General features: G+C 35.8%; 2 protein-coding genes across 2 annotated transcripts; both read left to right on the forward strand.

The window, feature by feature from the left end:
• Positions 1-3,889: 3,889 nt before the first annotated feature.
• On the forward strand, positions 3,890-4,637 carry LOC141633688 (uncharacterized). Its single transcript, XM_074446109.1, has 3 exons — positions 3,890-4,054; positions 4,164-4,505; positions 4,605-4,637. The coding sequence occupies exons 1-3, from the start codon at positions 3,890-3,892 to the stop codon at positions 4,635-4,637; spliced, it is 540 nt and encodes a 179-aa protein (XP_074302210.1).
• Positions 4,638-8,680: 4,043 nt separating this feature from the next.
• Positions 8,681-25,576, forward strand: LOC141642250 (protein SHORT ROOT IN SALT MEDIUM 1). Its single transcript, XM_074450977.1, has 22 exons — positions 8,681-8,820; positions 10,387-10,457; positions 10,603-10,806; positions 13,452-13,742; positions 14,188-14,285; positions 14,511-15,191; positions 15,296-15,335; positions 16,011-16,103; positions 16,214-16,269; positions 16,448-16,565; positions 18,425-18,636; positions 18,861-18,924; positions 19,906-20,079; positions 21,595-21,622; positions 21,704-22,707; positions 22,788-22,862; positions 23,026-23,100; positions 23,173-23,508; positions 24,143-24,346; positions 24,575-24,616; positions 24,919-24,981; positions 25,080-25,576. Exons 2-22 carry the CDS (start codon positions 10,389-10,391, stop codon positions 25,170-25,172), a joined length of 4,020 nt encoding a protein of 1,339 aa, XP_074307078.1. The 5' UTR covers positions 8,681-8,820; positions 10,387-10,388; the 3' UTR covers positions 25,173-25,576.
• Positions 25,577-25,877: the final 301 nt, after the last annotated feature.

Here is a 25,877-nt window from a genome sequence, read left to right on the forward strand (position 1 = left end):
GAACATTGGGATTTGACTTTTGCATTAGGCTTCAATTGTAATTCTCACTTCAATCCAACAAATCTTCATGCAAACACCCATTCAAACACTTCCATGCTAGTCCAATATTAGGTCTCGTTTAGCTTAGTGGACTTAGTGTACAAAATGATAGGAAAAAGCCTCTAAATACTTAGATTCCTACAAAAACATGTTAAGACAAGCAAATACACTAGAACAACAAATATTAGCTTATGACACTGTGATAAGTGCTAAATAATAAATAAAATGGAGCTAATATAGGGGATAAAAGTATATAAAATATGCACTTATCAATTTGCTTATTTCTTTCGAATTATAGGAGGACATATACGTCTATCAACTGTGGACGATGCGACCAAGATTTATGTTAATCCGGATATACCCGAGGCACATGATATTAGGACAAGGTGGGCACATACAAAAAAAAAACAGAATTTTTTTTAAACATAAAAACTACATAAACACGTTTACTTCATCTAACACACCAAATAATGCAGATTAAGAGCAAGGTCTGGTAGAAGCAAATGAGTTGTTGAAAACAAGAACAAGACAATATTGGATGATAGTTGCAAGACAATACACGAAATCATGTGTACTGAATTGGTTAGCATTTACATGATACACAAACGTTATTAATCATTAATTTAGTTTCTTTAGTTTTTGAATACTTACTAAAATCAGATGTACAAAACAGGCTGGCAAATATGTGACAGTAGCATACTTAACTGAAATAGACGACACTTTTGGATGGTACCGTAATATATGCCAAAAGTGTACAAGTCCAGTTGGGAAGAGACATGGCAAATGGTACTGCTCAGACGAAAGTTGTATTGCACATGAAGAGGGCAGCGAAGATAAAGCAACAAGGTAAAATCCCATGTATATTTATTCTACGATATCATTATGTATACATAAATGTCTTACAACGTCATAATCATATTTGATACATGCAGATTTAAGGTGAGATTTTTAATCAGCGATGATAGTGGAGCAAAGACAAACTTAATCATGTATGATAAACAAATAAAAAAGAAGGTTGGAAAGACTCTTTTGGAATGTTTAGACAAACTAAAACAGATATAATCACTAAATTACATTACACACAAATACTTTTGTTACATATAATCTTAATCATACCATAAAAAGTTCTCTAAATATTAAAATATACACAGGTAGGAGATGTGCGAGGAGTGCCACAAGAACTAAATTCAATGTTACGAAAGAAGTATGTACTCAAGTTAATAGTTGACAAAAGGTACAACCTGGAATTAAGTTCAAGGTGCTACACTGTTGTGGACTACAATGATGATTTGAGACATATAAAAGCATGGACTAGACAATACAAAATGATAGTGGTAATAAAACAGTTTAAATTGTTTACTAAATTTTATCAAATATCATAAATCGTTTAGCTAACAATTTTAACATTTTAAAACCAGGAAATGAGTGCTGCCACAAGTGAAATACCATACTCAATGGGCCGTCTTTTGGTAGTGAATTTATAATTTTTTGCATTTAGGAAATACAATCTACTTAAAAGAGCATAAAATATTAACATGATATGTGCAGGAGAAAATTCATTAGGAGAATGAAGTCTTAGCCGCCGGCATTGCAGAGGTAAAACATAATTATCCCTTCAAAGATTAATCGCAAAAAAATGAATTACATTCACACTTTTAAGCGATTGTAAAAAATCTGTGAACCATTATAGGATGATAATGCTGTCAAGGGAATACATAAAGATGAATCTGTGGAAAAGCTTTCAACAATAAATATGACACAGGTAAAACAACACTTCTATAGTATATCTTTGACAGATTTTCCTTAATAATTCCTTGATTTAAGACTATCATTATTTAAAGTATATGTAACAATTGCACACAGGAAAGTGTCGTTACAAGTGAAACACAATCAGATTCTTTGCTGGTATGAAATTCAATCCAAATATAGTAAATAAACGCAAAATTAACACAAATTATCATAGGCTATGATCTATTATAACTTAAACTTTGAAAATAGGAAAAAATGCAGGATGCAGAAAATGAAACTGGAAGTAACACGGAGTCATTAACACCGTCAAGCACGAGGACATTATTTGCGACAGACAAGGACGGAAATGTGCAAGACGAACCATCAGCAAAAAAAGGAAAATCAGCGAAGAATTAAATGACATAAGAAGCAAAAAAGTGCATTATATTTTATTTTAGTTTGACGTAATTCAGCAATAGTTCGGATATTATTTTTCTATTTTCAAGTTGTTTAGCATGACTATTTTTTTTAACTCGGAACAATAGTTGTAATTTCTCTTTTCAATGAAGGACGACGCAATTTTATTTCAGAATTATTTTCCTAATAATTGCTGAATTAGTCAATATAAAAAAAAGGAGACAAAAAAAAAACAAAATCAAAAACAGTCTACCATGCATATTATAATAATATGATATCAAATTTACACGAGAACATCCATATTATAATAATAAGCTCAACCATATCATAAATAAAGGCAGTCATTTGTTCCAAAATAGGTGACAAACATTTTAAATAACTAAATAAATAAGAGTTGTCCTTGAAAATGTGTGGTTTAAAATGACTATTCATTCTACAAAAAACTTTTGCAAAATGAAAATTTAAATACCTATCTTTAAAATTTTAACCAGCAAAATTTCAAAATAAGGCGCCAAAAGAAGTTATTCACTACCTTCATTAACATGGTCCCCACTAACAATAAGTTAATTTGCTCATGGTGAAAAAAGTCATTAACTACCTCCATGAACATATCCCCACTAACAGTGGTTATGTCCACTTATATATAACAAAAACACAACTTCACAATCATTTACTCATTTACTAAGCTCCTTACAAAAAGGATTTCAGAGAAAAGCTCAAGTAATTCACTTAATTATTAGTACAACAAAACAGAACTCAGGAAAGAGAGAATAACAAATAATAGAAGAAGCAAGGACTCAACAAGATAACGGCATTAGATGTGCAAAAGTTTAAGCAATGGAAAAAGGAAGCAACACAAAAGCGGAAGAACTACAACGGAAAAGAAGCAAGTAAGCATTCATAAGAAGTTTTAGATACTTATCTCAAACCTAGAGCTTCCGTGTTCAGCCATTATCCAATCATAGCAATATATATATATATAAAGCAGAACCTGAAAATTCAATAAAGTAGTCTTAGTTTGGCAAATTCTTTCAATTAACAAGAATATATACAAATAAATAATTAATGAAAAAAAGATGGAAATTAGTTTGACTTAACTTTTGTGAAAATATCCCAAATATAGCATCATTACTCTCTTCTCTTTTTATGCTGTATATGGGGCATTGAAATAAAAATAGTTAGTATGGAAAAATCAGAACATTACATCAACGTTTATAAAAAATGAAAATCAACAATTGTTTATGTAAATGACAGTAATTGTACTTATCCGAATAAGTGTAGGCAGAGTCTGATTGCTTACAATTTGAAACAGCCTTAGATAAACAAAAAAAATGGTTTAACAAAAGATTTAAACATAATTATTTTTAAATATATAAATCACAGTATAATTAGACATATAAGGGTCTGTTTTTAGATTCATCAGGATGTTTATGTTTGGGTTCGGATCCAGGTTAGTGTTAAGGTTCGGGTTTGGACTCGGGTAGATGACTCGGGTTTGGACTCGGGTAGATGACTCGAGTTTGGACTCGGGTTAGATGACTCGGGGTTGGACTCGGGTAGATGACTCAGGTGGGTGACTCGGGTATCTAGGGTTGAATTTTAGCAATTGTGGTATAATTTCTGGATTTCAAATGGGAGTAGTTTAGCAAGATTTGAAGGGATGCCCCTACCCGATAAATCGTCAACAACACATCACGCGAACACGATGGTTATGGATGAGTTGTCTTATGACAAAGAATCGCTGCCGGCAGAACACGCGTCTCAACTATCTTCAATGACTGATGAGCAAACGACGGTCTATAATGAAATTATGGAAGCTATTGCTTCTAATCAAAGAGGGGTGTTCTTTGTGTATGGCTATGGGGGACTGGTAAAACAATCATTTGGCGAACTTTATGTGCTGCCCTCAGAAGCAAGGGTGAAATTGTTTTGCATGTTGCATCTAGCGGAATTGCAGCAACGTTGATACCTGGTGGTAGAACAGCGCACGCGAGACTTGGCATTCCAATCAATCTCACCGAGAACTCCACTTGCCCAGAATTAAACCTGGTAGTGATTTAGCGGAATTGCTGATCAGAGCGAAGCTCATTATGTGGGACGAATCGCCGATGATTCATAAACATGGTTTCGAGGCTGTTGATAGAAGTTTGAAAGACCTCATGTGTGTTGCAGATGCGCGTAATGCAACACTATCATTTGGCGGGAAAGTGGTAGTTTTTGGTGACGATTTTCGACAAACATTACCGGTTGTTTCCAAAGGGAGTAGAGCTGATGTTGTGCATGCTTCTCTTTGTTCGTCGTATTTGTGGAGTTCATGTAAGGTATGTTCAAAACTTGGTTTCCAAAAGGGTACTAAAACGCTATTCAATTAATTTATATTTTCTTTCACTGTATTAAGATGTGTATGTCTTAAATTTCAGGTGCTTACATTGACTAAAAATATGCGCTTATAAGCCGGAAGTGAAGACACTAATGTAGATAAGATAAGAAAATTCTCGGAGTGGATTCTGTAAATTGGAGATGGGTTAGTCGGGGATCCAAATGATGGTGATGTTGAGGTTGACATAGAGTTCCCCGACGATTTACTTATTCAAAACGTGACTGATCCCATTTCCTCCTTAGTAGATATCACTTATCCTGATCTTCAAAACCGGTTATGGTGATATGTTCATTTTATATATACTTTTACCCCTCATTTTAGCTCGGTTTCTATTGATTATCATACTTTAATTAGTATATTTTTGAGCTAATTTTGTATTCTAGGTGTATTGTTGTGTTTGTTACAGGTTTTGTAGGAATCTAAGCATTTAGAGGCTTTTTCCTATGATTTTGTACACCAAGTTCACTAAGCTAAACAAGGCCAAATATTGGACTAAGTGTGTGAAGATTGCTTGGGTTTTGCATGAAGATTAGTGGATTGAAGTAAGGAATTATAAATGAAGCCAAATGTAAAGTCAAGCCCAAAATGAAGGTCCATATTAAGGTGCAAGCATTGGATGCCAAGAGAACTTAGGATGCTAGGAATTTAGAGCACTACCGAGTGATTAAGGAACATTAAAACACGAAGCATAGAGATTCCTCACGTAACTAATCAAGAATTAAGGCGATTAACCGAGGAACACACGACCCCGATCGGGGCCGCTTAACCCCGATCGGGGTTGCATGCTCATTGATGGCTTACGTTTTCTCCTCCTCTCCTATAAATAGGAGAGGTATTCCTAGGTTTTAGATATGCAATTTTACGTCTAAGTTTACTTACAATAAGCCTCAAGCATTATATTTTCTCTCATTAGTTTTCATTTTAATTTATAAGTTGTTAAGCATTCCATAGTTAATCTTTCAACATTTTGTACAACAAACTATTGTTCAAGCATTTGATATTCAAGCTTTTGGTTAATTGTTCTTCCATATAAGTTCTCCTTTATAAGGTATTTCTAATTCCAAGTTTACAATTTACATTATTGTTTTAGTTATCACATAGTTATTATAATCAAGTATCTCATTTTACATTAGCTTTATTCTATTCACATGTTATATCATCTAATTAATATAAATCATATAACCATGCTTAATATTTCTTATAATTTAGTTTGCAATCTACATTTTAGTATGATTAGCTAAAATTCCTAGTCTAAAGGCTAGGGGAGCCATGCAAAATCAAATATATAACATGATTAAATAAGTTCATAATAATATTGTTCAATTGTTTCCATCACATGTTTGCTTTGTTACGCTTAATCTTTGATTATCGGCCGTAGTCGTAGATTAAATTTGTTCATTCGTTCTACAGTAGAGAGGCATGGAATTGAATTAGACTAAGCATGTGTGGTAGGACGACCTAGTCATGGACGAGAGTTTTTCTATGACCCGGTCTATGGTTGATACTAATGCCGTAAGGTGGGTATCTTTAAGTCTAAGCAATTGACAAAATTATTAGTATCAAGTTTATCATATTCATATGCTTACCTTTGTATGAGTGACCCGAACCCTTTAGACTATCTTTAGACTAACTATCAACCAAACAGACCAAACCCAAATCTTAATCGACCTTGATAAAAATCTACCCATAGCAATTCACGACGTAATTCCCGTTTCCTTGTGTTCGACCCCTATTACTACATTAATTTGTGTCTAGGGAAATTACCTTTGCATAGGTACGCGATAAGCCTATCATATGGGAACCAAATTATCTTCAAGAAAGGGCAATTCTTGCACCCACTCACGAAATAGTTGGAGATGTAAATGATTAGGTGTTATCTCTTATCCATGAGTAAGAGAGAATTTACTTAAGCTCTGATGAGGTCAGTAGAGATGATAGAACTATGGGCGAGCCTGAACTTTACTCCACAGAATTCTTGAACAGTATTAAATGTTCTGGCCTCCCTAACCATGAATTAATATTGAAAGTCGGTGCTATGGTTATGCTCCTTATAAATATTGATTAATCGCGTGGGTTGTGCAATGGTACCAGATTAATAGTGACAGATTTAGGGAGACACGTAATTAGCTGTACAATTTTGACTGGTAGTCATAAAGGCGATAGAGTGCACATTGCCCGCATTACACTCACTCCTTCGATTCCAAAGAAATTTCGAAATGAGTTCGAGAAAGACAATTTCCCATTGTTGTTTGTTTTGCCATGACAATAAACAAAAGCCAGGACCAGTCCTTATCTCAAGTGAGCATTTATCTTCCAAAACCGGTCTTCAGTCACGGACAACTTTATGTCGCGATCTCGAGGGTTACAAACAAACAAGGCCTTAAACTGTTAATCTGCGATAGTAACAAGCGTACATCGAATATTACAACCAACGTAGTTTACCAAGAAATTTTTAAGTACTTGTAAAGTTCATATTACTTATACATTTGTTGGATAATTTGTATCGTATGGTAGTGATTAACGTGGTAACAATCGTAGTAACATATACGTCGAATATTCAATTGTGGATTTTTTAAATTGTCACAAGATTGCAAATTTAATCATGCTCATTTATATGCTTCCGTATCTAATTTTAGCGATTGTTACTACGTCCCGTGCATTTTTTTGCACGGGTTTAACACTAGTTATCCATAAAAGATTAAAACTTGTTCATGAAAGAACAACTACCTATAGTAATTAATAAAATTAAGAATTAAGAATTAGAATGATGACTTGTTTGATACGAGAATTAACATTCATAATTGTATAATTTGACGGATTTGAATAATTTTGTGGATTTGATTAATTTTGTAAGGGGGAGAATTAGAGATAGTTTTTTTTTGCTATTTATAGGCAAATGGCATAAAATGGAAAAATAATGTAAAAAAGTTCATAAATGGGTAAAACTCGTACATGAATGAACAACTACGTTTTTGTTTTGCTATTCAAAATAACTTCCCTATTTCTTTTTTTTGCTAAGTGTTTGTGTGTTCCAATTTTAATTGTATGGTGGGATAATGTATTTGTGTGTTCTAAATTTAATTATAGGGTGAAATGGTGTGTTTTCATAATCTTTGTGTTAAGATAAAAGGGGGAGATTATTGTGGATATGAGGGAATATGTCCTTGTTCTAAAAAGGAAAGGGAAAGGTTAGATTTTAATGGATCGAAAAAGAATAAAAGAAGGTTGATTTTAAATGAAGGGTCATATACCTAATTTGGTCAAAGTAAGTTTGACCAAAATTTCAGCAATAGGTCTTGGTATAGACGGGTGGGGCGAACAGACGGGTAAAGACCTCTAATAAAATGGGTAGGGGGACAAGGTGGGGCACCCCCATGTGCTTCCCACTTTATGACAAATGAGTATTTTGTGAGGGGAAATGATATCCGTCTATATGTATAGACGGATAGTGTCCGTCTATAATGAGAAATTGTGAAATTTCAGATACCTTGTTTTTTTAAAGTGTTTGACAAGTAGCTTATTTAACCAAATAAGCTATCTGAAATAAAATGCTACATAGAGTAGCATTTGAGATTTTAGGTATCTGATTTGATTTGATTTTTCGTTTTACCCTTTAAATCTATACTATTAAATAACACAAATTCGTATTTCAGACAACCACATTTCATTTGAAGCTTAGACGGGCATATGTCGTCATTTTATGGTTAATGTAACTATAATGGTAGAGCGAGTGTTACAACTTATGATAACTTATTTTTTAATAGTGGTCGCATTTGACTGTAAAATAATTACAAAATCCTGTCTTATTGCTTCAGACCAAAATGACATAGTCTGAAGCAATATTAACTGATTAAATAATTATCATATCCTTTTACGTCATTTCATCAAAATCAGTTAGCTTTTCAGATTTCAGTTAACTTTTCAATTTTCAGCTATATTTTTAGATTTCAGCTAACTTTTCAGTTAGTATAGCCCCTAGCCCGTAGCCCATAGCCCATAGGCTAGCCATAGAATTTAGGATTTGCAATTATCAAAACAGCCGAACAACCAATCAAAACTAAAGCTCCGACTTTGGTCAAATAAGCTAACTAATTGACAAAATCACAACCTAATTAAGAGTCGATCAGACATTAATCACATCTTAATTCATCAGTCACCAAAAAAACACAAAACTCAGTTACACACCAACTCTTCTCATCTTATTTCCTCCTATCTCCAGATTTCTCCTCCATCTTTTTTTTTTCTTGCGTTTTCTGGTATTTTTCTCCTTTTCCCCCTTTCTTTTTCTTCTTGTTTTACGCTATTTATTAAATTCTTTTGAACATTAGCTCTTTTTATTTTGATTTTATTCATTTATATATTGTATTACCTTTTAGTTGATGTGTTCAATGTTTAATTTGATTAATGGATGAATGATTATGTTTTGGGTTAATTGGCTGTGATTTGTTGGTTGATCTGTTAATTTTATTTGATAATTTCTGGGTTTTGAATTTTTTTTCGATTTTTAGTCGTTCTTTATTAGTGTTGGATGCATTAGTCTTGTGTGAGGCGGTTTTGGACTAATATAGTGTACAATGGATTCAAATACAACCGAATTAGTGGGTAAAAATAGGTATTAACAGAACCTGTTTTACAATAAACTCGTGTAAGACCGCCTTACATCAGTATTCTTGTTCTACGAATAAGAGGTTACGACTTTAATTTCAATTGGTGTGTTTTTTCATTGAAATCTACTGAAAAAGGTGATAACTTTGATTGTCTATTGCTTGAGTTTACAGAAATCGAGAAGTTTCTTTTGTTGAGTTTTTGGTATGGTTACCTAATTTTAGTGCTTAAGTATGGTTTAATGATTGTTTCTTGGGGTACCCTTATCGAGCATGTGTCTCGTGGTTTTGAGTTGGTTTTTGGTGGCTGAAGTTCGTGAAGGCAAGATATATTTGAGTTACACAAAAACGCAATTAGACATCCAATTTCGTGTTACGTATCTCATTTAGTGATAGCAATAATGACTAGGTTATTATCATAGAACAGTCTTACGCAAAAGGCCAACTATTTGGTATGGCTTAATGATTGTTTCTTGGGGTACCCTTATCGAGCACGTGTCTCGTGGTTTTGAGTTGGCTTTTTGTTGGCTGAAGTTCGTGAAGGCAAGATATATTCGAGTTACACAAAAACGCAATTAGGCATCCAATTTCGTGTTACGTATCTCATTTAGTGATAGCAATAATGACTAGGTTATATCAGAACAGTCTTACGCAAAAGGCCAACTATTTGGGTTATGCTTTTGCTCTTTAAATGGAATTACTAACCGTGTTTAGCTGTCAAATATAGAGGTGTTAATCAACGGACTCATATTTTGTGGGATACTTCTATTGCTTGACAAATCTAGAGGTGAAAGGTTTATGATTTAGTTTAAGAGAATAGAATATTATTGGTTGCAGTAGCTGAGTCGGATTAACAAGTTTTATTAAAAGCTATCGGTTAACAAAATCTGCAAAGGTACCTAGCTACTGCTTAAAAGATAATAGCATTAGCATCAAAATGGGTATTTTTTTAATGGTGTCAGGATACTTGAGGTCATTTGGTTAACTGATGTTTTTGATTTCGCTCTTGTTCTGCACTTCTGCTATATATAGTATAATTCCCGTCTGTGATTTTTCCTTCGTAGAAAAAAAGAGGTAGACTAAATTCTGTTCTGCGTTTTATGGGATGTGATGCTTATATATGAGCACATGCCTACATACAAGATACAGCTTTAGTGTTTTTTTTTTTTTTTTTTGGGGTCTTAGCTCGTACCCGTTTCTTTGTCTTTGATTTTGCAGTCATGTACTCTCGAGGAAGTGGTTCGTATGGACAGCAGGGCTACCCTGCACAGCCATCATATGGACAAAATGTAACCAATATTTTTCTCACTCTGTGAATTCCCTATTTATTTTTTTGTACTTTGCTCCAAGTATTCAAGGATACTTATAAATTTGTAATACAGTATTTTTGATGATTTTCATCATTCACTTAATTTTATTTCTTCTTCACTGCAGCCCACATCTGCATACCCTGGAAACTCCTCTCTTGGACCTGATAATGGGGCACAGTTAGGCATTGGTGCTCGACATTCATCAGGTTTAGGTGGTTCTCATGAACAAGAGATTGGTGGCTACCGAGCCCATCCTTCTGCATCACAGTATGGAGGAGCACAGTATAATCCATTGTATGGGCCAACTTCAATAAGCAGTGGACAACAGGTGAGTTGAAATTTAATTCATACAGGGCTTGAAAATATCTCTGAAGGGGCATTTGATATGTTAAGTCATGTTGGCTGTTTAGTTCACCTGTTTACTAAGTCCACAAATCAAATTCAACCATGTGCATATATTGCCTTTGAAATGTCTTGATTATGGGCTTTCTGAGTTTTTTTTTTGTTGCGGTTTGGGTTTGGGTAGTGGGTTTTACTGTGATTCCTCTCGGAGAGAGACAAGCAACACTTCCACAGTCAGACCACTTAATTGCTCTTTCTACTAACCTCCTATCCACCTCTACACCTAGGTTCTGCCCTAGAGTAATTTTGCCTCCTCCCAAGTGCCAGTAGTAATGTTATGATGGGTGAGTTGTCAAGAACCTCACTAATAATACTGTTGAAACATGTGGATGCACACAGTGATTTACTTCCAATCTGTTCTCTCATTGTACTTCTCCCTTTCACCAGTCTTCACTTTTCTGGCCATTATCATGTCCCTCACCAACTGAACCTGACTCTCCATTGGAATCCCTCTTTATACCCTTTAAACCACCTCAACAAATCAACAGTGGCCCTATCTTCTTGTCACTACGAATTATCTGCCGTCAGCGTTGTATTAAATTTTGGATTAACACTTGATCATTGAGTTGGTCATCACAACTTGACTGGGTTATTATGTTATTAACGCGTCTAATACCGCCTTGAAATTACCTTGAAGCGTGTTTAGTTCGCTAGCGGTGTGGTGTTGCAGCCCATATTTAGTTGCATGGCCTGGCGGCTGCCACATGCCACCTTCAAAGGTAGTTGTCAAACCTCATTTCTATTTTAGGGGCCATGATAGACACAACCCACATGACAGTCCAATCCAATCAAACCAAGCGAATCAAATCCTCATAATTAATCGCACTCTTAATCTCAAGTGCTAACTGCAAAAAGAGCCAGGGAAGAAAAGAAAGGATTTTGAGGGTACTGTTGTTTTAATGCGGTGTTTGTGTACAATATATGTTTTCATGTCGCACTCAATCACAATTCTTGTTGAGTTGAGCTCGTTTGGCTTACACAGCTCGTAAACATAGCATTGTCCACTGCTACCACATGTGGCCTAGTACTTTCTCCCGGACTCCTTGCTATTTTTGCTTGCCGTTTGTTCCAAGAGAAGGTAACATATTTTCACTGTTTGACCACCAAAAGTCTGACAGATCAACATGGTTGCCAGATAGTGGCAGATGTTAAAATGTTAGTTTTCTGACTTTGTCCTGAGAGGGGGATACCAAGTCATACAACAAGAAAAACAAGTTGGTATTGGTGGTAAAAGGAAAAGAAAACAAAGCAAAATGACCAAGTGAAGAATTATTGTTGTAGATTGTGTTATTTGACAATATGTACTGGAGAATCTTTATAAAAAGTGAAATTAAGCCTCTGGATGTCCCAAGTTATATAAAAAGTGAAATTAAGCCTCTTATTCAATATCTCATGAGAAATTCAATATTTGTTATCACGCAAAGTGAATTTTTGTTATTCTTTTTCAAAAAAACAAAGCAAAACATAATTGTTTAAAAAAGTAATGAAAATTTAAAAAGAATAAACAAAAAATCATTTTAAAACGTTAATAAAAATTAAAATATTTATCTTCTTTAAAAAAGTGGTGAATATATTTCCGAATTTTCTTTAATAATTTTTAATATATAAAAACAAAAGTAAACTTTGTTAAAAAGTTGGGAAAAAAAATATTTACCTAATTTTGAATACCTAAAGTTTTTAATAGGTAATTGAAAATATTTCTGAGAAAATAACGATTTTCTTGACATCATTTTAAAATATCTTCAAAATATTTAGTTTTGTTTAGAATTTTAAAAAAACGTGCGATTGCTATTCCCCCCCCCCCAAGTATGCCCGATCCCATATTTTTTTGGTGTGAGATAATGAATTTCTCGCGAGATTTTGGTAAAGGGTTTATTTTCACTTTTTGTATAACTTATGGGGCCTAATTACTCCAATTTAAACTTAAGGTGTTTAATTTCACGATTAGACTAAGTTAAGGGGTTCAATTACTACTTTTGCGGTTTTCGATGTCTACAGCACTACATGCTCTTTAATGAGACCAAAAGCAATCCATTTGTATTTTTGAAGTAGGTTTTTCAAGTTTCTAGAAAAATAACTTAATAGGTATTATGTTTCATTTATTTTGTTTTACAGTTTACTTCTGAAGTTAAAAGTTCTGACTTTGAATTTTCTTATGCTATGTTAGATTCATTTTAGACTGACAGAAGAAAAAGTTTCATTAGAAGAAAGTAGTAAATCTTATCAGGACAAGAAACTTCCTCAGCTAAGTTAGAGTGTTCCAAAATTATATGGAGGAACACAACCCCCCTTAAACACGTAATCTCAATAATGACTTGAATCCGAAACAGTTGTGAAATAATTTCTGCTAGACCAACTTTTTGTATTACTCCCTTAATTCCATTGAATTCTATCCTTTTCAACTTTTCCTTCATATAAGCTTGAAAGTGTAAAGAACAAAGTGAAATGGTGGGAGTAAAATTTACCTATTGTACACTGCAAGCATTTTCCATAGTAATGTCCTCCCTTCAGTTTTGTTATGTTCTTTAAAGTTCACACGTGTTTATTTATTTGGCACATTCGTTTATGAAGGGTTCTTCATTGAGTGCTAAAGGATCTGGTCAGCCTACTTTAGAAGGACATGGCAGTTATGGTTCTAATAGAAGAGATTCGCCTAAATATGCTGGTGAGTATGTCCCATCATCATCTACCCATGGATACAGCCACAAAGCTGAGTTATTGATGCCGGAGAAGATTGTTGACTATGCATCCCTTGAGAGAAGGCAATATGCTGAGAGGCAGGGTGCATATGCTGGAAGGGATCTGCCAGAGGATGCTGGCGGAAGATATGCCGATCCTGTTGGTTACACTCACCAACATAAGGTTTTTATCTTATATTCGTTGGGTCATGGTCGCTTACATGTTTATCTTTCTGTCAGGGTCATTTTTCTTGACAAAGTTCAAAGATACTAGTAAATCAATAGGTACATTTAGAAATCAAATTCCACTTTTTGAAGTATTGATGGTAAGGCTGTCTTCTACGCGTATTAACTTTAGCTCTACACACAAATCCATAGATACATTTAGAATGCTGGACGTGATGATCTTCAAAATTTTACAAGATGTTCACATTTTTGTGTAGTGCCCTTGATGTAAGGCCATGCTCTCAATTCAAGTTGCTATTACTCAGTTACTCACCTACAAACTTGCACATTGTTTCCTGCCTAAATCTTTCTGATAGTGCGCATTAATATTATTGCTATTTTTGAGATTCTAATATCTTCTGTTTATAGTCATACCTGAACAGTGTTGCTTGAATATTTGACAGCCTGAGCTATACGATCGCCTTGATCAGGCATCTCTGCTTAGACATGACCAGATGCTGAAATCTCAGTCAATGCAATCTGCTCCTCATGATGCTGCAAGGTACATGTGGATTTGTTGTAGCATTATCTCTGTGTGCAACTATGGTTTTGTTTGTCTTGTCATTATTATTCTATAATTTATTGCTATGAAGATATTTAACGTACTGCTTTGAGAATGTTTTCAAAAGTAGCTGTATCTTTGAGCCCTGCTGATTGTAGTATGAGAACCCACTGGCCATGCCACTATCCATCCTTTTTACACTGAATAACAACACATTCATGGCAGACAAGCTGATTATCTTACTGCAAGAAGTGGTAGTTTACGCCATCCAACCCAGGAGCTTGCATCATATGGAGGGAGAGTTGATGCTAATCCCCGTGCATCGCTGGCTGGGAATTCTTCGTATGGTGGACAACCTGCTACTTCAATTTTAGGAGCAGCGCCTCAGAGGAATGTCGATGATCTGCTGTATGCTCAAACCTCTTCCAATCCTGGATATGGAGTGAGCCTGCCTCCGGGTAGAGATTATGGGATTGGAAAAGGACTTCACGGATCTGTTCTTGAGTCGGACTTTCCTGGTAGCCTTTCATCACGCAGTGGACTTTCAAGAGTCGATGATCTTAAAGATGATAGGTATACGCGTGAGCTTGATCTAAGAGAAGAGGAGCGCCAGAGGGAAAGACTGCGAGAGAGGGAAAGAGAAAGAGAACGGGAGCGAGAACGAGAAAGGGAGCGTGAACGAGAAAGGGAGCGAGAACGAGAAAGAGAAAGGGAACGTGAAAGGAAGCGTCGGGAGCTTCGAGAAAAGGAGCGTGACCGTGAACGTGATCGTAAACGAGCCCTTGAAAGTAGACGTGACCGCACTCCACCAAGAGCATCTAAGGATCGTCGTGGGTCATCATTGGCGAAGGATGGAAAATCCTCATCCGCACGACGGGATTCTCCACGCCGTGAAGCACATCATAGGTGGAACTTGATGCTTATATTTGTATCTTGCTCTAGTTATCTATATATGGCTGCTTACATCTTCTGCCTCTTCATAACTAACTTGGTGTTCCATTACACTGAAGGATTCATTCGCCCGTTAAAAGAAGAGAATATTTCTGCAAGGTAAAGAGATATCCAAAAGTCTGGTCTCTTTATATTAAAGTTTGAGCGTTCATAGCTGACCGATTCTGTACGAGCATCTGGAAATAATGCTTCTTGATTCCAAGCACTCTTTCCTTTAGTTATCTGGCCTGAGACATTGTTTCTGATCCAAAAGCAACCCATTTGGCAGCCCCCTTTGATTGACCTCCTCTTCATTTCTGGATCTGTCTCTTATGTTGGCAGATTTTGCTATCTGAAATTCTTTCTTTCATTTTTTCTTCTTCTATGACTGTACCTCACATCACCTTTGTCCCCTTCTCCACATATTGTATATATATCACTGGGATGCGCCTTGGTTGTTGCAAATCTGGATTTCTTGAGTGCCTTGCGTTCTTGGTGCTGGCGTTTCTACCTGAAGACTCATTAGAAAAGAAAATTAGTAAAGGTCTATCAATTGGGGATAACATGGATTGTGATTCATGATTAATATATAGTAGATTCTGTGGTTAGTATATGAGAAGTCGGCATACAGCTATATGATCTGTTTGTAGTTTAATAAATCACATAGTATCTTGTGTTTTTTCTACTAAGTTTAACCTCTTTATTTGTACATTACCTGGCAAGTGCTGCCTTCTCGGCTTGCTGACAATCCAGTTCTGTACACATGTTTTGCTGAATGGCTTATACATCTTTCAGGTTTACTCTTCCTGTTTGGTGGATGCTGAGAGGGATTATATATCATTGGATAAGCGCTACCCTAGGCTATATGTTTCACCAGATTTCTCCAAGGTTTTAACTTTTGAGTTGTTAATTGCTATTAATTATATATTAAATTACTGGAGTTAATGCCCCAGTTCTTTGATGGATTGGATTAATACTGATCTGATTTATATTTCAAGGTGATTGTTAATTGGCCTAAGGAGAACCTGAAGCTTTCGCTGCATACTCCTGTCAGGTATTTTTGCATATATAGTTTTTTTGTTTATTCTCTTTCAGGCGTGATTTTGGAGGCCCATTACAAATGCCTTTGTTTACCATTTACCACACGTCTTTCGTATGCACATTCTTAAAAATCATAATTTGTGATATGGGCGTCTATTTTTGTGACTAACCCTGATGATTATGGCAAACAGTTTCGAGCATGATTTTGTTGAGGAAAAGAGCGAAGTAAATAAGAAAGAGTCATCAGATAAGCTTTTGGACGTGAAATCTCCCATCTCTAAGCATCAAAATACTATTTGGAATGCGAAGGTGAAGTATCTTTCTGCTCCCAGATTATGAATAGAAATGGATTGTTCTTGTGCACTATACATATATATATATGCTTTTTCTGAATTTGACCTGTTTTGTAAGACTCTTGAAAATCTCCATGTTACTGAATCGTACAATTTTTTTTTGTAGGAAACCCTGTCTTTAAATCTTATTATTATTACGTCTTGTTCCAATTTTTTTTTCCCCACAAAATTCTTGTTCCAAATTATTAGAAATAACTTATATTCCTATTTAAACGGAGTAAAAAATCTTTCCACCATTAGTTAGCTCCCCTACATTCATCAGATTTTACACTTGTTAAGCTGTATGTTAAACTTGTTGGTACAAAAGGAAATCCTGTTCTTCAGTTGTGTTTAACATGCTGAGTTATATAAGAAGATCGTCGAGTGGTCCTATATTCCTATTGTTATGAAAGCTCTACAAGTTAAAAGTGTTGAAACACATGAGAAAGCTTTTGAGCTATATGAAAAGTCGTCTTGTATTAGACTGCCGATAAATTTTCTCATATAGCTGTAGAATTGTAATATATTTCGACAAGCTGATCTCAAAGATCAACGAGGTTGTGCAATTGTGCCTACTACGGATAGTATAGTCTTCTTTTCGTGAAAACTTCATGTTTTTTGGCATACGACTTAGCGCGTCCACTCATCGAACCGTGTCGGTGTTTTGCTACACGGTGCAAAATTAAATTGGTTTTTTCTCAATAATACTCTCTCCTTTTCCACATGTTCCTCTCATTTACTTTTCACACGGTCTCATAGACGACAATTTGACCGTCATTTTACCCACTTCTATATATTATAATTACGGGTTGAAAGTAATTTTTTAGGAAGATTTTTTTTATAACAAATGTAAAAATCATATAATAAAATAATATAATCCATACTAAAAAGTTAAATAGGAGGAACATATGGAAAAAGGAAGGAGTATATATTTTGGTTTGATTTATAAGATGCCCTCAAATTGGTTACAGATTTTGGTAGATTAGGGTCAAGGCCTTCAATGGTGAATATGTAGACGTTCAATTGGGAGTATAATCTCATTGAGAGAATTAGAATTTCAGCATGTTTTGGACGTATGCAAATTGATCAAGAGCCCGATTTCTTGCATATTCTTTCAGTTTAAGGGGTTTGGCTTTAGTTTTGAAGTCTCTTATACAATGGTAGTGCACCAGATTGTTTTAAAATCATTTATCAAATGCAAGATCCACACCGTGTATTATTTTTTATCATCCTCTAATCTATTTGAAACTGTACTAGATTATTTTAGATCATCCACACCATAGATGAGGAGCTTTTCCATGAGAGATCGACCCCCTGTAAGATATGCAATCGCCGAGCCACTTGACACAACCCTAACTTACCAAGGCCTCCACAACTCATACACACAGAGTCACCACTACACGGCCTTGACTTACCCTCGACCAACCTATGCTATCACCTGTAAATGACAAGCCTTCTTGTTGGTGAGATGAGGTTGACGTGCCGAGAGTAGGCCAGTGTCAGGTGAAGTTGGGGAGGGTGTCCTGTGATGGTTGGGTGTGATTTGAGGTAGAGCAGTATGTGTGCTTCCTCAATTCTACACATAAACAGATTCCTACCAAATTGGAAAGAAATGAGTGTGACACTGACAAAGGCAGTAGGTATTCTGTAGGCAATGCAGGCAACACTCTTTTTTATTCTGAATGGCAAGATGAAATTTGATTGTTGACTGTGATGTGACATTTTATCTCCAGGGAGAATGCAAGTTGTTGAGTTTATACTATATACACTGTGTTTCAAATGAAGTGAAAATTTAGAATTGTGTTCCTAATATTTATTTTTTGTTGTCTATTATAGGTGATTTTGTTGAGTGGGCTGAGCAGAAGTGCTGTTGAAGATCTTTCTTCTGATAAGGTTTTAGATGATCGTGTTCCACATATTTGCAATATTTTGAGGTTTGCTGTAATGAAACAAGATCGTTCATTGATTGCAATTGGAGGCCCTTGGAATGCTGTTGATGGTGCAGATCCATCAGTTGATGATTCGTCTTTGGTTCGGACTATTCTCAGGTTTGTAATTTTGTATGTTTATGTGCCAAGTTGCCAACTGCCAACTTTGCTGCCCATTTTTGTCGTGAATTTGTGATGACTCATAAACATGAGTTGGCATGGATCATGCAATGTTTGATAGGCATGGTGTCTTTACTAGCTAGTTTATTGGCTATTTGGAATACTATTATTTTAATGTGGTGATGCTTTTTTTGGCCTGAAAATCTTTTATTGTTGTTTTGCAGATATGCTAAAGATTTGACTAATCTTGATTTGCAAAGTTGTCAGCATTGGAACCGTTTTCTGGAGGCAAGCTAATGTTCTGATGCTTAAGTTAGCTGTCGTTTTTGGATGCAATGTTTAAACATATTTAACAGACATTTACCCTCGAATATTATTAACTAGTTATTTATGGTCTGATGCATTTACAATCCACTCGTCTTAAATTATCAGCCACCGTTAACCCGTGGGGTAAAAATCTTCAAAATATCTTGATTTGTCTTGACTAGTGTTTTAATAAAGACTATTTTGTTACAATTGCAAGTTGCAACCACGCTATGTTAGAAAACAATGGTCAAAATTAGTTTTACCACTAAATTTAAATTTCTCGTCCTATGGATTTTGGTTTGAGTTAACATGTATTACTGGTTGCTGTTAGCCATCTACAGTAAGATAGTTGATGCGCTAAATTTTGCAATTAGTCTGGAAGGTCTTTGTATGGTTGAAAGGATATAGGTGGTTGGTGGTGGTGCACGATTAGATATTTGCTAGTTTTTTGTACCAGTAAATTAGTCTGTTAATAAAGAATAGGGAAAATAGCATGGGGGTGTTTTCCTTTTTCTATTCCCAGCTTGCATATTCTCCTATTAATCCAAATGTTATATTATTATACAGAGTAGTATTTTTGCATTCTACTCGCCAATTTATTGAAAAATAATAACAGATGATACTTTTTAGAATTATTGCGGGCTATTTTTCTCACAGAATATGATGCCCATACTCTTTTGCATTTTTTGCTATTATTGACGGGTAATGATAAATGGCACTTTACTACTATCTTTTTTATTTTTATTGCGTATTATTTGTGCTGTAACCTGAATTCATAGTTATATCTTTCATTAAACTTGGACAACCTAATTTTCTTTTTTTAATATAGCTCATTTTAAGCATTTTTCCCCCTTTTTATTCATTCTCTCTCTTTATTCCCAGTCCCAATTGTGAGGATGGTCTGAACTGTTGATATTGGATGTTGTAAGTTTGTAACATATTTATTTACTCTTGGCTTTGCAGATACACTATGATAGAGTTGGTGAGGATGGTCTGTTTAGTCATAAAGAGATTACAGTATTCTTTGTTCCAGATCTATCAAATTGTCTCCCTTCCATAAACACATGGCGTGAACAATGGCTTGCTTACAGGAAAGCTGTTGCTGAGCATGAGAGGTTACTCTCCTTGAAAAAAGAGGTTTCTCTCTCGACTTCATTTTACCCAGCTGCATGGTTCTTTGTTTTAACTTTTAATATAATAAAAACTCTGCTCATTCAACAATATTGAATCTTTGTCTATGTGCTCCTTACCGTACTGAAATACATCTTCTTACTGAATTTTTTTATTTTTATTTTTATTTGCCTTTTTTTATTTGTTCTGAGTAAGGAGTGATTTGGGTGGACAATGCAAGAGAGAAGATTATAGACAGAATGAGAAATGTCTCTTTCTCTTGTAGCCAGTTATGGTTGAAGTAATTTTCTTTTCATTGTATAGTCAACTAGTCAGTTGGCAAATGTAAATGAAGGATAATTGTGCATAAGTGTATTTCCAAGAACAGAACAAACGTTCATTCTGATGTTCTACAGTTTCAGGTAAAATACAGCAGCAGCAACCGCGTGATAGTCCAGAACCTTCTAAATCGGCTAATATGAACCTTCATTATAATATTAATTGTGATAAAACCCTTTGTTACTTTGACACTTACGCAGCGTGTTGCGTGAGTGATACCCCTGGGCCCCCAGCACACACACTTACCCACATGGCCACATGATATCAGACTTCGACAACTTATTTCAGGCCAAATACATGAAACCTTTTTCAGTTTTCACAATATAGCTGTGTTCGACTGTCGTGTCCCGCATTTGCAGTCTAGTCAAAGTGAAGTAGTTTACAACAATATTAAGACTTAAGATTGTATATCCGCCATCATTATCTATTTTCTATAATAATGAATTTTTTTAAAGTTTTTGTTTTTGATAATGTTTTCTACTTGGACAAAATATGAATATGTAGACATTACTTTGCTGGTGAGTTTAAGGTTAGGGACCTGTTTATATACAGTTTAATAGGGGCCTATGTGCTTGTTGTGGGATATACCGACTTAGCTCTTGCTTTTTAAACATTTATTTTACTTTTTACTCCTCGTACTCTGCGTTCGTAAAATTTCCATTTTGCTTATGATGTGTACATTACTACATTCTGATCTCCATAGTAGACTTGTCCCTGTGCTAGTGTCATATCTATTTCAGATATATTGCTGTAAGCCTCTAATTACACGCACTTAATTCCACTTGGATAACCAGCTATAGCATCTTATGGCCTTATGGGTATGTTTGGAGTGTTGCTTCTAACATCTTAATTGAGGTGTATCTTGAACAAGAGTGTTGCAAGGAGGGTGGATAGGGAAGGTGGAGGTGGGAATATGAAGCCAGGACTAGGCTGTAGTACCGAAGCTACTGTAGCACTTCCACTTGACAACATATGTCGGTACCCCAATGCCTCAATGCTTCTGTTTATAGAAGGGTGAGGGGGTCGGATGTAAAACAACCCGATGGCATTGTCTTGATACAAAAGAAGTGAAAGGGAGAGAAGTAGGAATGAAGCCTCTGCCAAATCTTTCCTATGCTTGGATCTTAATTTTATGTATTCCATAATTTCTTGTTCATCTGTTATTCACTTTATAACTATAGTTCTCTTTATTATTTGATGCAGAAAATTAGCAAAAAGGATTCTCAGAAAGGTAATGGTCTTGTAGATTTTCTTCTGTAGCTATTGCTGCTTTTCATATGACCTTACATCCACTACTATCATTGTGCTCCAGGCACCAGCACACCCAAGGAGGGTAAAAAGGCTGCGAAAGGTGAGAAAAATAAGGAACTTTCTGGGAAAAAAGAGGTGGTAGAGAAAGATAATGTTGCTCAAAAAGGGAAAGATCTTGTGAAGGAGGCCGCCGAACCAACTGAGGATGTGAAGAATGTTGAAGAGAAGGGAGATGGGGCTAACACAAGTAACTCAGCAACTCCCAAGCCTGCAAAAAAGAAGATTGTGAAGAGAATTGTTAAGAAGCAGGTCTCTGAAAAAAAAGTTGGCGTTGAAATTGGAACCGCTGTTAAGTTAGATAAGAAGGCTATTGAAATTGCAGAGACTGCTGTTCAACAAGATGCTCCAACTGCTACTCCAAAGAGTGTCAAAACTGTCACCAAGAAAAAAGTCGGGAAAAAAGCAGTAGAAGCAGCTCCAGCGGAGAATGTAGTGGATAAAGATTGTGGTCTGAAAAATGATAAGCAGTCGGACCCTACTGAAGTTAAATCTAGTGTTACTGAAGCAAAGGTGGGCCCTGTTAAAAAAATGGTGAAAAGGAAAATCATCAGGAAAGTTCCTAAAAAGAAGGTTACTGGTGGAGCTGCCAACACTGAGACTGGTGACGGCAAAAGTATTCAAAGTGAGGATGGGAAGATGGCAAATGCTGGCAATGTAGGCCAAAAGGTTGTTGATGCAAACCTTAATGCAAAGGCGAGTGAAGGAAACAATCAAACAATAAGTGATGCAAAGGCCCAGCCTAGTGATAAGGTTATAACAAAGGAAGAAAAGAAAGCTGATGAGAAGGGCGTCTCGAATGCCAAAACAGCTCCAAATAAGGATCATACTGACGCTAAAGATAAGTCTAACGTAAAGGAAAAGGTAAAGGATGTTATGGAAAAGAAAGATAAGGACGGGAAAGATGATCTGAGAAGCAATTCTAGCATAGACGTGAATAGAAAAAAGTCCGATGAACCTCCTCGGCCTGGATTTATTTTACAAACTAAAAGCAGTCGGGATAAGAGAGTATGTTATTTTTTCCTTTAATGTTTATGATATAGATATCTTGGGCCACTTGCCGTTTCATGCTTTTATACTTCCTGCAGCTACGATCACTATCACTTTCTTTGGATTCATTGCTGGAGTATTCGGACAAGGATGTGGAAGACACAACATTTGAGGTCTTGCTTCCCCCCTTTTTTCCACGTGTTCTCTTTTGTTAAAAGCATTCCTTTCTTATTTTTCACCGTGTCTACTAATTTATTTTACTAGTCATGCCTTAAGCTTGTGCGCATTGGTTGCATCTTGTGTTTAATCACAATATATATCTATTTGTTTCTGCAGCTTTCTGTGTTTGCGGAGTCATTCTACGAAATGCTACAGTATGAGATGGGGTGTCGTGTTCTGACATTTCTGCAGGTATGTATGCAAAGTTTACTGTGAATTTTCTTATGAAATGAATCTATTTAGCTGACATGGCTTTTTACACAGAAAGTGCGTGTGAAATTTGTAACTAAAAGAAACAAACGAAAAAGAGAAAGAGATCAGAGTGCTGACAAACAAAAAAAGGAGAAAACAAAACGTGTTAAAACAGAAGATGCCCCTTCTGAAGAGAAGGCTAATAAAACTCACGTGAAAGATGAACCTCAACCTAGTGCCGAGGTATCAACCAAGGAGGATACCATGAAATCAGTGGAAGCTGCTGAAACTGAGAAGGTGAAGGTAGAAGAAGATGAAGAAATGATAGAAGAGGATGAAGAAGAAATGGAGGAGGAAGAGCCGGAAGAAGATCTGGAGGAAGAGCCGGAAGAAGATGAGTCATCTGAGGTGAGATTATGCATTGCATTAACTTCAACTATTATCTCACAAGGGTGTGGCTTGGCTTGGCTGTTGCAAGTAACTACTTAGGGGTGCCTTGTAATTGGAGTTGATGACTCTTCGTGACCCGCTGGCAGCGTGATACCAAATAGCTCCTCTTCACCATCCCTTCAGAAGAGATAAAGTGCTAGGATAAACCTATGAAGTTAAAACAATTCATCTTAAGCTAAAAGCATGAAAATTCGACACAGTAGCTACATAGCTTATGTTATATGCTGTCGAGTCAGAGTAACATAGAGATACTAATGAAGTCTTGTACCTGAAGTTTAGTTGTTCATTTGAGGAATTGAAGCGAGATCCTCTGCTCAGCAAATAGTACTCAGTTGTCTTTGATGCATTTTTTAAGGTTCCACTTAGGCAGGCAGGGGGCCATAGGGTGAGGTTAGCTGTTCTCAGCTAATCCATCATAATAGCTACATAGTAGTTTAAGCTATCTTGAGAACATGACCATCTGGAGTATAGTTGTCACTGACCTACAAATTATATACAACATAATACCCCCCTCAATCCCACCCCTTTTCAGAAAAAAAATTCGTCTCTTTCTCATGTTTTGTCTGTCACTATCACAATCTTAAACTAGCAGGATAATGAAGAGGAGGACAACAATGATACTGAGCAGGAACAACGGATACAGAATGAGCAAACTCCTGAAAAGAAAGCTAATGACATTGAGAAGAAGACCAGTAATAATGCTGAGGATAGCAAATCAAAGGAAGCGAAATCTGAGGCGTTGACGAAAAGTAATTCAGCTACGGATAAAGTACCAGTTGACAAAGAACTAATACAGGTACACCACTGCACTGCTTTAAACTTCTAATCCCTTTGATTCACAAATTATCTTCCATTTTTATCTGTTTGGTTGATTCATAATGACCATCTTTTTTCTTTATGAGTTGATTTTTAAGTTTTAGAAATACCGTCATAAGTTTAAAGGGGAACTTGGCCCACTTGCTGTTCTCACCATCTTTTAGTTTACCTATTGACTGATACAGTGCTTATTTGGCATATTACTCAGGCATTTAGGTTCTTTGACCGTAATCGAGTTGGCTACCTGAAGGTAAGCTTGAATTTTTTCTACTTAATTTGTCCCTTATATCTATGGTATTAAATCAATGGCTGTGGCACTGAAACACAAACGTGTTGTAAACTGAAACACCCCCGTGTTGTAAAAGAATTTGAAGATCACTGCAAGTCTGCAACGGTGTTTTACCTAAATATTAGACCGCATTTTGCAAAGTTACGCTGCGATAGCCGATATTGCAACTGTGATAAAAAAAACCAAGATTTGATACTATGCTAAATACTGTAGAAAGTCAACTTGGTTCACTAAAATACAGAGTATATATGTTATCTTTCCAGGTGGAGGATTTGAGGTTGATTATCCACAATCTTGGGAAATTTCTCTCTCACAGGGATGTGAAGGTTAGTAAAATTCGGGTCATGATGTTGGACTCTCTATTCTGGCCTTGACCGTGTCTTATAGACGAAGGATATGTTGCTAATTCGCTTGTACCTGACAGGAACTAGTACAAAGTGCACTATTGGAGAGCAATACTGGACGGGATGATCGTGTAATGTATGAGAAGCTGCTCAAGATGTCGTTCGATGTTTAGTAAATTGTCGTGTGATATTGGTATCACTGGCCGATTTTTCTCTCGAGGCATGCAGAACTTTTATTTGCCTCCTGTTTTCAGGTAATCAGGGTTTGGTTACGTATTTGTTTGTGCGCGACTGTGTTTCCCTTTGATGCTCTCCAACACTGTGTGTTATACTCCTATTTGCTAGTTAACCAGGCTTAGCGAATCATAAAGTAATCACAAAGATTAGGGATTCCATTTAACAATAAACTTGGATGTTATTTAAAGTAGAATTCATTTTTTACGGAAAGTTATCCGGGGTTTCGAGGATTGTTGATCATGTTTGTATTTCACCAAATATTGAATTAGGGTGGATAGTTTGTAATAACCGTTGGGTCTTGTGGATTTCTCTCTTTATTAGTTCGTTTTTGGTTGGTTTATTCCTTGTTGTACTTGGATGTGTTTTTGTTACCGCCGATCTAAAATAAGTATTACCTTCGTTTTAGAAATAGTTTTCGTATTTAGACATTTAAATATCCGATATTGTATTTTGGTTATCACTTTATTAAGCAAAGAGTACACACTTTAAACTAGTTTCTCTATGAGTCGATTCCATTGAATTACGTTTTTCAAAATTCTCTAGACATATTTTGAAAAACGTAAACAATTTGATGGAGAAAGCGTAAAGAGAACAACCAAAACACAATGTCCGTAATCCATCCATATGCTATATTGATATAA

This window comes from Silene latifolia, chromosome 2 (assembly GCF_048544455.1).
Source record: "Silene latifolia isolate original U9 population chromosome 2, ASM4854445v1, whole genome shotgun sequence".
NCBI classification, from domain to species: Eukaryota; Viridiplantae; Streptophyta; class Magnoliopsida; order Caryophyllales; family Caryophyllaceae; genus Silene; species Silene latifolia.

Bases quoted from the DNA above. Each gene is read 5' to 3' on its own strand.
- LOC141633688 (XM_074446109.1), top strand. From the start codon at position 3,890: ATGGTTATGGATGAGTTGTCTTATGACAAAGAATCGCTGCCGGCAGAA. The intron at 4,055-4,163 runs GTAAAACAATCA...ACCTGGTGGTAG, and splicing joins TGTATGGCTATGGGGGACTG to AACAGCGCACGCGAGACTTG. The intron at 4,506-4,604 runs GTATGTTCAAAA...CTTAAATTTCAG, and splicing joins ATTTGTGGAGTTCATGTAAG to GTGCTTACATTGACTAAAAA.
- LOC141642250 (XM_074450977.1), top strand. From the start codon at position 10,389: ATGTACTCTCGAGGAAGTGGTTCGTATGGACAGCAGGGCTACCCTGCA. The intron at 14,286-14,510 runs GTACATGTGGAT...CATTCATGGCAG, and splicing joins GCTCCTCATGATGCTGCAAG to ACAAGCTGATTATCTTACTG. The intron at 23,101-23,172 runs GTATGTATGCAA...CTTTTTACACAG, and splicing joins GTGTTCTGACATTTCTGCAG to AAAGTGCGTGTGAAATTTGT.